Raw genomic sequence first — 12,765 nt, 5'->3', positions numbered from 1 at the left:
GGCAGCTGTAGTACATCCCCATCATAGTGAGATGGGGGAAAATATGTTTGGGTGGTTGTGGTAGCTGGAGGTGAAAGGTCGGGTGATGAAGGTTCCAGAAAAAAACTCAAAGGTTCACAAACCCTGCTTGCAACTCCACAGGGAATGGACAAGTGGGCTAAGCATTCATTGCAATATATCACTCCGTGATTACAGATTGCAAATTGCACCCTGCCAGCCATTACTGAGCAGTACAACAGCCCAAACAATTTGCACTCTCAATGTGAGTTGCACTTTCCGAATTTTAATCCCGCGTTAGTGGGTGTTTTGGGGGGGAAAAAACAATTTAAATGTAGCTGTTTAAGCAGTAAGCTACGTTTTCGTTGTGCAGGGTAACTGTTAAAATGTCGATGTTTTTCTTATGTTCGAGGTCATTGGACAGACACAGCAGGGTACAACAGACAACAACAACACCCAGTCCCTTCACCTTGTGATTAATAGTTTTACAAACTCGAGTTAACAATCTTTGGAGGTTGTGCAAGAGTTGGAAAGCAGCCTTGAAAAGGACAAAGTTAGAATTTAGAAAATCCAACTATTCTTGTGGTGGGGGGGGGGGGGTATTTTGGCCTCAGATTCTCCTCTATTGTGAAGAAGGCTAAAGACACAAGAAGTTGACAAAAGTTTATGAGCCTGGCCATTTCTCCCCCCGGCTGTAAATTCATGCACAAGGCGTCGTTTGCAGTCCCAGTTGCTTTCTGCTTGCAAATCGTCCCTAATTTTATTTTGCTGTCGGGACATTTAAAAGTTGCTGAGCGACATGCCCGTGCTTGGCGGTGGGATGCAACAATTAAAACCGTCATTTCAATTTAAAAAAAACACAGCAGCAATGTATGCAGAAGGTGAATTGGCAGAAATCAGTGACGTCTGCGATGAAATTGCTGGTGAGTATAAATAAAGGCAGCCCGAGCCCAGGCTGCACTTCAATCCACCCAGTCAAGTGTGCCAAATAGCCTGCGATCACCATGCTGCATCTCTCGCTGCCAGTTTGCCTGCTCTGCCTCCTGCCCTTTACCTCGGCATGTTATATCCAGAACTGCCCCAGAGGGGGCAAGAGGTCCTTTCTGGATGAAGCTGTCAGGCAGGTGAGGTCCATTTACCTTCAACTTTCCTCTACATCTTTTTAAAAGTGGCAGCTTCTTGTTTTTTTAAAAGTTGGGTCCCAGTTTAAATTCCATGTGTACCTAAAGCCTCCCGTGCTTGTGTCGATTAGCTTGCATCTAGTTAGTTTAAACAAATTCAGTTAAACGGTTGGCTGTAGATTTTAACTTTGTGAATTATTCCCAAATTGTAGTGGATTTATAAGCTATGTAAGAACTAAATTCTGCACTAGACATTTTTCAACAAGTTTGTTATCCAGGTCAGAACAGAAGCATTTTTGGAAAAATGATCCACTGTCTTTCATGTCTTTGCTATGCATTCATTTGGACTTTCTGGGCGAGACTTGCTACACCTGAAGTAAATGTTTTTGTTTTGCCTGGAAGTGTGTAGTCACAAGCCTCACTTGGTTCCAAAACTAAATAGCTGTAATTGTTCTGTCACTGGAGTTGGATCTCCTACTTTCTGACAGTACATCCTCAAGCAAGTGCCCCCAAAACAGACATCAAAAAGATAAATAGCTGGCCATGCTGCCCAAACATGCTGACATTGTGAAATCGACAAAATAATGTCCAATTGAGGGAGCATTAACTGTCTTTTCTTTCTCGATGTAGCTCGACCTTGGGAATCTGGCAAATGTGGCAGGATTTGTTTGTTTATTTAAAAAATACTGATTTTGCCTACAAGCATTCTTGTTTTAAACCTTTTGCTTCACTTCAGTACATGATTGGCATTATCAAAGGTTGAAGTAAAAAGGATTTCTCAAACTCAGCTGGAGTCCCGTGCGAATGAGATGTAGTGGACAGGTGTAGGCTGAGTATACGGAAACCAAACTTTTTCAGCATATAATAGAGAAATACGGTGATTGTAAATGTACAAGCTACGAATAGCTTGTGCCATGGATTGTACATTGGGTGCAGAATTGTAAAAACAGATGCACCGACTGATAAAAGGGTATAAACTGGATATAGAATGTAAATTGTGACATAATTTGCCTTCACAGATTCCACCATTCACTACAGCTCCGAGTGTCAGGGGTACAGGTTCACTCCCATTAAACAATGACTGAAATTGGTCAGATTAAAAACAAAGAAAAATCCTCCCATATAGAAATAATTCAGAAAAAAAGGCAAATTTTATCCCAACAACATTAAGTGAGTCTTTAAATTAACATTTTAGCATTCGCGTGTATTTCTTTTGTTGGGCTTTCTGAATGTAAATGTTTAATACTGAAAGACCTTAACCTCACCTGTATTGGTTTTCATTTGTCATAGTTCTGTCCGCTTCGGGGTATTTTTGACGGCCTTCTCCCAAGTGTTTTGCAAACAGGGAGAAGGAGGTTTCATGAGGCAGGTGCTTTGGAAAAAATCCCAGAGGGAGGACTTGAGGGGGTGGGGGGATTGCAGAGCAGGAGTGAATAACTGAGTGAAACAGACTTGACTGTTTGGAATCTGCTTTATGATTTTCACTCAAAGTTTTAAACTTGACCATGGAATTGTTTTACTTGCCCAGAATGGCAGATCCGCATCTTTGACACCTCTCAGGTTCTTGGTGCAGACTATGTTGGGTGTGTGTTCACCCCAAGTGTTCTTTTCACCGTGCCAACCTAGCCCAACATCAACATCTAAAACCAACTACTTTTCATAGGAGAAGACAATGAGACTGTTTAAAAGAAGACACTTGGAATACTTGGCTTTATGAACAGATGCATAGAGTAGCAAAGAGATTCTGTTGAACCGTTACAAATCACTGGTTAGTCTTCAGCTGGAATATAGGCTGGGATTTTCCAGCCCCCACCCTGTGGCGTGTTTTCCCTCAGCAGAGGAGGCTCACCTTTGACCACCGCCGGGATCTTCCAGACCCACCAAAGTCAATGGCCAATTTGCAACAGCAGGACTGGGAGATCCCACCTACAATCTTCAGTCCTGGGCAGCAGACTTTAAGAAGCATATCAAGATCTTTAGTGAATACAGGGGAGATTTACTGGCATGGTAACATAGATGGTGGACTTCAGCTATGGGGGGAGGTTATGCTGTCTGGGATTATTATTTTTATAATGGAGAAGGTTACAGGGGAAATTGATTAGAGATGTTCAAAATCATTCTTGTTTTAGATAGAGTAGGTAGCAAGAAACTGTTGCAGTGGCAGAATGATCAGTAATCAGAGGAAGGAGAAGGAGATTTGTAGGATTTGTAAATCGTTCCTGACAAATCAAATTGAATTTTTTGATGAAGTAACAGAGAAGATGGATGAAGGGAATGCTGTGGATATTGTCTATATGGATTTTAAGAAAACATTTAACAAAGTACCACTTGAAAGGCTAGTTAAAAAAAATTGAGGCTTATGAAATAGAAGGGTCAGTGTCAACTTGGATGAAAATTGTCTCAGCGACAGTAAAACAGTGAGTCATGGTAAGTGGTTTTATTTTGGACTAGAGGATGGCACACAGTGGGGTTCCCTAAGGGTCAGTGCTAGGGCCATGGCTTTTTTTGTTGTTGTTATTCCCTTCACTTCATGCTCAATGTCTCTTCCAAAGCACTCTTAGATTTTGGAATGTAACATAAATGTAATTTGTTGTTGCACTTTCCCATGATGCAGAGCAGCTCGTTCAAGAGGTTAATTGAAATGGATTAATTGACAAGAAACTGGAAGGCCATAACTCTACCTGTCTTAGTGGCTCCGAGGGGTTTGCCTTGTCATGTACAACAAAGCTCGCAGTGTATACCATGACAGTGCAACCAGGTTTGTTTCTGCAGGGATTATTCTGCTGAGCTGTGAAGGCAATGTGACACTGTTGCATACATCCACTCGCAGATACTTTAGAGCTAAACTCTTATGAGAGGAACTGCACTCTTATGTCAGGGAAAGTAAATAAACCTCTCACTCGCATTGTGAAGCTTTAAAATAGACCCTTCAGCATTGTACATGGCACTGCGCAGGAATCACTTGAGCCTGACACACTTAAAACACGCAATTTTCGATTGGCGGATTTGTTACTGCTGGTGAAATGAGGGAGGGGGGGGGACAAACCGACTGATTCAGCTTAGAGACTAATTTCCTCTTTTTTTAAAGTTTCTTTTTTTTTTAAAGGCTCGTGTTCATCATACACACTGCAGGTGAGTTTTGGAACACCAAAGATGATTTTCTAATGATGCACTGTGAAGCATCCACTGCAGTACACAATATATGAACAAAGGACATGGTTTCGGTGGCTATTTCCAAACTAAGCAGGGGTGAAAATGCATGAGATGCACAGCATATACAGAACCAACCCTTAAAACTACCATATTGTATCAAATGGAAGGCCAGTAAAAGTCATACTGAGAATATAGCCTGTGGGTAACATTAGTAGATGTATGTTTAGAAACACCAATTTTAACAGTTCACCTCATCCTTAGATTTGAAGCATTCTGGGTGCAGTGATTAAAATGGGGAATAGGCCTTTGAGCCAGCGCCACTTTGCAAAACGTTGAACCATTCTTTCCTCTTTCCCTTTTCTATGCTTTGTCAGTGCATGCCTTGTGGCCCTGAAAACAGAGGCCACTGTTTTGGAGCTAACATCTGCTGCGGCGAGGAGATTGGCTGCTACATTGGAACCTCAGAGACGCTAAGATGTCAGGAGGAGAATTACCTGCCGTCCCCTTGTGAACCTGCTGGAAGACCCTGTGGTAGAAATGGCGGGAAATGTGCCTCATCGGGAATCTGCTGCACTGACGGTAGGACTATTTTCAAGTACAGATCTCTTAATTTCTAGGCAAATGTCCTAGAAGGGTGGTGGTGGGGGGGGGGGGGGGGGGGGGGGGAAACTATTTCTTCTGCTTGGCGAATTCAGGACTATGGTCCATATTAGAGTCAGATCTTTCAAGAGTGAAGTTGGAAACAGTTTGAGATTCAAAGGAAGTTAGGAAACATTTTTTCATGCAATATCCTAGGGGTTACTATTGACCAGAAAGCCGCTGAATTCTCCGGTGCCGGAGAATTGGCGGGGGCGGGAATCGCGCCACGCCAGTCGGCAGCTGCTCGCAGTGCCCTCCCCCCCCCCCCCCCCGGCGATGGAGTAGATCCCTTACTGGTGGTGTGGGCGGACTCCGTGTCCTGTGGGGGGGGGGGGGGGGCGATCTGGCCCCGGGGGGCGCCCCCACAGTGACCTGGCTCCTGATCGATGCCCACCGATCGCAGGTGGGCCTGTGCCGTGGGGGCACTCTTTTCCTCTGCGCCGGCCGTGTCAGCCTCCGCGATGGCCGATGCGAAGGTGAATCCCCCTGCGCATGCGCGAGGATGATGTCAGTAGCCGCTGACGCTCCGGAGTGGTTCCCGCCACTCCGTCCCACCGGGGCCCCCCGCCCTGTCGGGTACCGGAGAATCCTGCCCCCTGACTCCCCAAAACCTGTCCACAATCTCCAAGGCACAAGTCAGGAGTGTAATGGAACACTCTCCACTTGCCTGGATGAGTGAGGGAGAAGCTTGACACCCTCCAGGACAAAGCAACCCATTTGATTGGCACCCCATCCACAAACATTCACTCTCTCCACACTGACAGACAGTGGCAGCTGCGTGTGCCATCTACAAGGTGCACTGCAGCAACTCACAAGCATTCTTGGACAGTACCTTCCAAACCCACAACCACTACCATCTCAAAGGACAGAGCAGCAGGTACATGGGAACACACAACATGGAAGTTCCCCTCCCAGTCACTCACCATGCTGACTTGGAAATATATCGCTATTCCTTCACAGTTGCTGGGTCAAATTCCTGGAATTTCCTGCCTAACAGCACTGTGGGTGTACCTACACCACATGGACTGAAGGGTTTCAAGAGATCTGTTCACCACCTGCTCTAGGGAAACTATAATGCTTGCTGAGTCAGCGACGACCACTTCGCATAACTGAATAGGTAGAAAGTTTGTAATTCTTTAAGAGATACAAGACCAAGGAGTGTATATAGAATTAGGTTACAGATTGACCCTGATCTCACTGAATAGCGGAACAGGCTCCAACCACTAAATGGCTGACTCCTGGTCCTATGTTCCTGATTGGCTAGCTGGCTCTCTGCTTATGACAGGCGATTGGGGGAAAAAATGGTTGGAATTGAAAAGTCTGTTGGGAGGCAAAGGGTTAAACACTATTTTCAATATAACATCTGCCAGTAGGACAGTAGGTTGATGGATAGGATAGACTGCTTTCTCAACTTTAGCTTTCTCTTGTGCAAAAGGGACATTTAAAACAGACATTTTGGAGGGGGGGGGGGGGGGGGGGGAGAAACAATCTTCTTTACTCAGAAGATGGTAAACCTATGGAGTATTCTATCATGTGAGGTGTGTCACGGCACCCTGGGCTAGTGTGTGATCAATTCCAGCCCTACTTGACCCAAAGTAACAAAACTAGTAAACTTGGATGTTATTCTTAAATACCGGAGGACCTCGGCTGATCCCAATAAAGTGCAGTCACCATGTTTGTACACTTTAAATGCAAATAACCTTTTATTATTTAACAGTAATATATTTAACCTGACAATGTAACTTCAGCACCAAGAGATAGAGAGAGAGAGAGAGAGTTTCTTTTTCTTTCAAGGTCTAATCACTTCTGCCCAGCTCTTTCAGAGTATCACGCAGGAATCAATCATTATCTGTTGTCAGCCAAAACACTGTCCCTGGCTAGTTCACGGGTTGTCAGCCAGCCAACTGAACATACTTCCTCCAAAGCTGACTCTTAAAATTCACCCGCTGCCGATAAGTCTGTTCCTGTCTCTCCAAAATACAAAACCTGGAACACACTGTCCTGGCTAGCAGGCAGCTTCATAATATAATAATCTTTATTGTCACAAGTAGGCTAACTTTAACACGTTACTGCAAAAAGCCCCTAGTCGATGGGAGGTAAGGATATCCCCCAGTGGTGGAGAGCTTGAGGGATCATAGGTCAAGAATCGTCTTTTTCCTCCGAAGAACACCATAATTCCGACATGTCATGTCCCAAATTACTTACGTACTGCATCCGGAGTGTTTTTGGAAACGTACAATTTTGTCACCCTACCCACCTCATCACTTTTACCCAAAGACAACTATTTCACTGATTCACACTGTTAACAACAAGCACTCGTCAGGGAATTAATCCTCGGCCTGCTGAGTGTAGCTCTTGTTTGGGAGTGTCAGATCCTCACATTTATCCTTTCACTTTTACACAACTGAATCAATTTCAGACCAAGGGCCTTCTCTCTTTCCATACTTCAATATGACAGAGGAGAGTGCAGAAGGAATGAACATGGTGGGCAAAATGGGTCTTTCTCAATAGATGCTTTCCAATGCCAGAAATATTGAAATCAAAATCATGATCACGTGTCGTCTTTCTTCTCTCTAGAAACCTGCACTACAGACTCCTCATGTATGGAAGATGAGGGTGAATGGAAACACTCTCCTATGGCAAGAAACGTGACCCTTTTAGACAGTGCTGCAACCGATCTCCTTCTGAGACTAATGCGTCTATCTAACAGGCAGCCCGCAGAGAAGCACCAGCTGATATAAAATTGCGTGTTTAAGTGTACCCTCTCTTTGAAGCTGCCTTTGAGAATTATACAACACTCATGGTATAGGAAGCAGCTGGGTATGAAGCTGATGCTTTAGCAAGATGGCTATCAACAATGCATGTTATTCTATGACCTACGATATATCAAAGTGCTATTGAGTGTACTTATCTAATACCTAACAGTATGGCAATCTCAATATTTATGCTCAAGGTAGTAAATATGCTTTACCAAATGTCAATTTTAGTTACATTTCCTTCACTCAAGTTTTTGTTAATAGTATATAAAAGTACAACCAATTTCCATTTCTTTGGTAACGTGTAAACATTATAAGGAAGCATGTGTACATATGTAGCAAAATAAAATCCTTTATTGCTTAACGTGGAATTGCAATACAAAATGATTGGATCTCATATTGTCTTTGTGTGTTTATTTTTCTGCTGGGTATCAGATCAGTCACAAGGCAAATGTTACGGATAGGACAGGTGTTAATTTAAACAGCCAGGATGTCCTCTCCCCCCACTCACCCATAAACAGTGTTTTTATTTGCTTCCCTCTATATAAACGGTGGTGTATTTCCCAATCCCTCAGTTTTGGTGAGAACCAATTTCTATTAATAACCCCACAGCAAACTTGAGATACTGAACTTGAATTCAAGGATGGCAGAGTCATTAGCACCGCTGCCTCACAACACCAGGGATCCAGGTCCAATTCAGGCTTTGGGTGATTGTGTGTGTTTCCTCTGGGTGCTTCGGTTTCCACCCAAAGTCCAAAGATGTGCGGGTTAGGTGGATTGGCCATGCTAAATTGACCCTTAGAGTCCAGGGATGTGCAGGTCGGGTTATAGTGATAGGGCCGGATGAATGGAGAGTGGACCTGAGAGGAGTGCTCTTTTGAAGGATGGTGCTGGCCTCCTTCTGCACTGGAGTGAGCCTGTGGTAGGATGAACTCAGTGGGTTAGTTTATTTGCACACACAAAGCACAGGAGATGGGGTCACAACGTAGCCACCCCAGGCACTGAAACAGGAAGAGAGGGATAGAAAAAAGAACGATTTACAGGGCAACCGCCCTAGAGAAAAGAATTGTCCAGAATCGAAGTCTAATGAGGAGGTTGACAGGTTGAAAACCAATGCTGTATAATTCAGTTTTCCTGTGATGTTGACTTCATATGATGAGAAAGGCACATGGAGAAGAATCTGTCTTATAGATAATGGTACAGCAGTTCCAGTAGAAAAGGTATAGATGGGGCCAGGTCTTCAGCCTGGACAGGACTCCTTTTCGCTGCTACTGCTAGATGCTAAAATCATAGATTGAGTTTACAGTATAGAAAGCTGATTCCATCAGCTAGAGCTTCATGTCACATGATTCTCACCTCTCCCACATTGTCATTGACAAGGGATATGTGCCCCTTGTCTGAGACCACGAGATGGGTAATTGAATCAACCATTAAGAATTGAAAGAAAGATTGTGGGGCCCTTTGTCATAGCAGACAATTCAGTTGTGATTAGCCAGGCCTCGCTTATGGAATGCAAATGGCCTTTGTACAGTTCGCTTTGAATTTGGTCTCTGCATTCGGAGATAATGAACTGTAAGTTTCTTTGAAATTTCCAGATAGCTCCTTTTGTTCAGGGTCACGGACAGAGACATATTCAGCCATTTTAAAAGGTCTTTGTCCAGTTTTTAAAATTTTAGAAAATGCCATGAGAATATTTATATCTATTTTATAAAAAATATACAGTGAGGTCTTAGTCTCCTCACACAAGGATGAGAATCAGGTACAGGAGCAGCTGAAGGGTTTGTGGCACGATGGGTAGTGGGCCTGTTCTAAACCAGATGCTCTGGTCCAAGTTTCACCCCAGGACTTGATAGCCAGGGAAGGTGATTTGATTTGATTTATTTATGGTCACATGTACTGAAGTTCAGTGAAAAGTATTTTTCTGTGGCCAAGGAAATGTTCACAGTACATACACAGTAGAAAAAACAAAATAGTAGATCATTACAGCGAATGCGAAAAAGTACACAGTACATCGACAAATAAGTAATCAGTTACTTAGTTACAGTATGGAACAAGGGCAAAATAACAAAGCCAATAAGGCATATGCAAGAGCATAGAACATTACAGCGCAGTACGGGCCCTTCGGCCCTCGATGTTGCACCGACCCGTGAAACCATCTGAAGCCTATCTGACCTACACTATTCCATTTTCATCCATATGTCTATCCAGTGACCACTTAAATGCCCTTAAATTTGGCGAGTCTACTACTGTTGCAGGCAGGGCGTTCCACACCCCTACTACTCTCTGAGTAAAGAAACTGCCTCTGACATCTGTCCTATATCTACCACCCCTCAATTTAAAGCTATGTCACCTCATGTTGGTCATCACCATCCGAGGAAAGAGACTCTCACTGTCCACCCTATCTAACCCTCTGACTATCTTATATGTCTCTATTAAGTCACCTCTCAGCCTTCTCCTCTCTAACGAAAACAACCTCAAGTCCCTGAGCCTTTCCTCGTAAGACCTTCCCTCCATACCAGGCAACATCCTAGTAAATCTCCTCTGAACCCTTTCCAAAGCTTCCACATCTTTCCTATAATGTGGTGGCCAGAACTGCATGCAGTATTCCAAGTGTGGCCGCACCAGAGTTTTGTACAGCTGCAGCATGACCTCGTGGCTCCGAAACTCAATCCCCCTACTGATAAAGGCTAGCACACCATATGCCTTCTTAACAGCCCTATTAACCTGGGTGGCAACTTCCAGGGATTTATGTACCTGGATGCCGAGATCTCTCTGTTCATCTACACTACCAAGAATCTTGCCATTAGCCCAGTACTCTGCATTCCTGTTACTCCTTCCAAAATGAACCACCTCACACTTTTCCGCATTAAACTCCATCTGCCACCTCTCAGCCCAGCTCTGCAGCTTATCTATGTCCCGCTGTAACTTGTAACATCCTTCAGCACTATCCACAACTTCACCGACCTTCGTGTCATCTGCAAATTTACTAACCCATCCTTCTACACCCTCTTCCAGGTCATTTATAAAAATGACAAACAGCAGTGGCCCCAAAACAGATCCTTGCGGTACACCACTAGTAACTGAACTCCAGGATGAACATTTGCCATCAACCACCACTCTCTGTCTTCTTTCAGCTAGCCAATTACTGATCCAAACCACTAAATCACCTTCAATCCCATACTTCTGTATTTTCTGCAATAGCCTACCGTGGGGAACCTTATCAAGCGCCTTACTGAAATCCATATACACCACATCAACCGCTTTACCCTCATCCACCTGTTTGGTCACCTTCTCAAAAAACTCAATAAGGTTTGTGAGGCATGACCTACCTTTCACAAAACCGTGTTGAGTATCGCTAATCAACTTGTTCTTTTCAAGATGATTATAAACCCTATCTCTTATAACCTTTTCCAACATTTTACCCACAACCGATGTAAGGCTCACAGGTCTATAATTACCAGGGTTGTCTCTACTCCCCTTCTTGAACAAGGGGACAACATTTGCTATCCTCCAGTCTTCCGGCACTATTCCTGTCGACAAAGACGACATAAAGATCAAGGACAAAGGCTCTGCAGTCTCCTCCCTGGCTTCCCAGAGAATCCTAGGATAAATCCCATCTGGCCCAGGGGACTTATCTATTTTTACACTTTCCAAAATTGCTAACACCTCCTCCTTGTGAACCTCAATCCCATCTAGCCTGGTCGACTGAACCTGAGTATTCTCCTCGACAACATTGTCTTTCTCCAGTGTAAACACTGACGAAAAATATCCATTTAACGCTTCCCCTATCTTCTCTGATTCCACTCACAACTTTCCACTATTATCCTTGATTGGCCCTAATCTTACTCTAGTCATTCTTTTGTTCCTGATATACCTGTAGAAAGCCTTAGGGTTTTCCTTGATCCTATCCGCCAACGACATTTCGTGTCCTCTCCTCGCTCTTCTTAACTCTCCCTTTAGGTCCTTCCTGGCTAACTTGTAACTCTCAAATGCCCGTGTTATGCTCCTCGTGCACAATGTGGGAGTTCAGGGACGCGGCCAATGCCACTGACTTCTTCATGTGCGGGAAGTGTGTCCAGCTGCAGCTCCTGTTAGACCGCATGATGGCTCTGGAGCTGCGGATGGACTCACTTTGGAGCATCCGCGATGCTGAGGAGGTCGTGGATAGCACGTTCAGTGAGTTGGTCACACCACAAATTAGGATTGGTGACGGAGACAGGGAAAGGGTGACCAAAAGGCAGAGAAAGATCAGGAAGGCAGTGCAGGTGTCCCCTGCGGTCATCTCCCTCCAAAACAGGTATACCATTTTGGATACAGTTGGGGGAGATGACTCACCAGGGGAAGGCAGTAGTAGCCAGGCTCATGGCACCGTGGCTGGCTCTGCTGCACAGAAGGGTGGGAAAAAGACTGGCAGGGCTATAGTCATAGGGGATTCAATTGTAAGGGGAGTAGACAGGCATTTCTGTGGTCGAAAACAAGACTCCCGAATGGTATGTTGCCTCCTGGGTGCTCGGGTCAGGGATGTCTCCGATCGGCTGCAGGACATATTGAAGGGGGTGGGTGAACAGCCAGTTGTCGTGGTGCATATAGGCACCAACGATATAGGTAAAAAAAGGGATGAGGTCCTACAATCAGAATTTAGGGAGTTAGGAGATAAGTTAAAAAGTAGGACCTCAAAGGTAGTAATCTCAGGATTGCTACCAGTGCCACGGGACAGTCAGAGTAGAAATTCAAGAATAGTCAGAATGAATACGTGGCTTGAGAGATAGTGCAGGAGGGAGGGGGTTCAGATTTTTGGGACATTGGAACCGGTTCTGGGGGCGGTGGGATCATTACAAACCGGATGGTCTACACCTGGGCAGGACTAGAACCAATGTCCTAGGGGGTGCTTTTGCTAACACTGTTGGGGAGGTTTTAAACTAATGTGGCAGGGGGATGGGAACCAGATTAGGAAGTTAGAGGTCAGTAAAGAAGCAGCAACTAAAGCCAGTAAGGTACGAGACAATAAACTCAATGTGACTAAGGGGAAGAGTAGACAGGGAAGAGATGATGAACTCAAAGGTGGTCTGAGGTGCATTTGTTTTAATGCGAGAAGTGTA

General features: G+C 44.5%; 1 protein-coding gene across 1 annotated transcript; it reads left to right on the top strand.

The window, feature by feature from the left end:
• Positions 1-775: 775 nt before the first annotated feature.
• LOC119963891 (neurophysin 1-like) lies at positions 776-8,063 on the top strand. Its single transcript, XM_038793261.1, has 3 exons — positions 776-1,121; positions 4,646-4,850; positions 7,488-8,063. The coding sequence occupies exons 1-3, from the start codon at positions 1,002-1,004 to the stop codon at positions 7,649-7,651; spliced, it is 489 nt and encodes a 162-aa protein (XP_038649189.1). The 5' UTR covers positions 776-1,001; the 3' UTR covers positions 7,652-8,063.
• Positions 8,064-12,765: the final 4,702 nt, after the last annotated feature.

The sequence above is a fragment of the Scyliorhinus canicula genome, chromosome 3, assembly GCF_902713615.1.
Source record: "Scyliorhinus canicula chromosome 3, sScyCan1.1, whole genome shotgun sequence".
NCBI classification, from domain to species: domain Eukaryota; kingdom Metazoa; phylum Chordata; class Chondrichthyes; order Carcharhiniformes; family Scyliorhinidae; genus Scyliorhinus; species Scyliorhinus canicula.
This window is presented reverse-complemented; position numbering and strand designations above follow the sequence as displayed.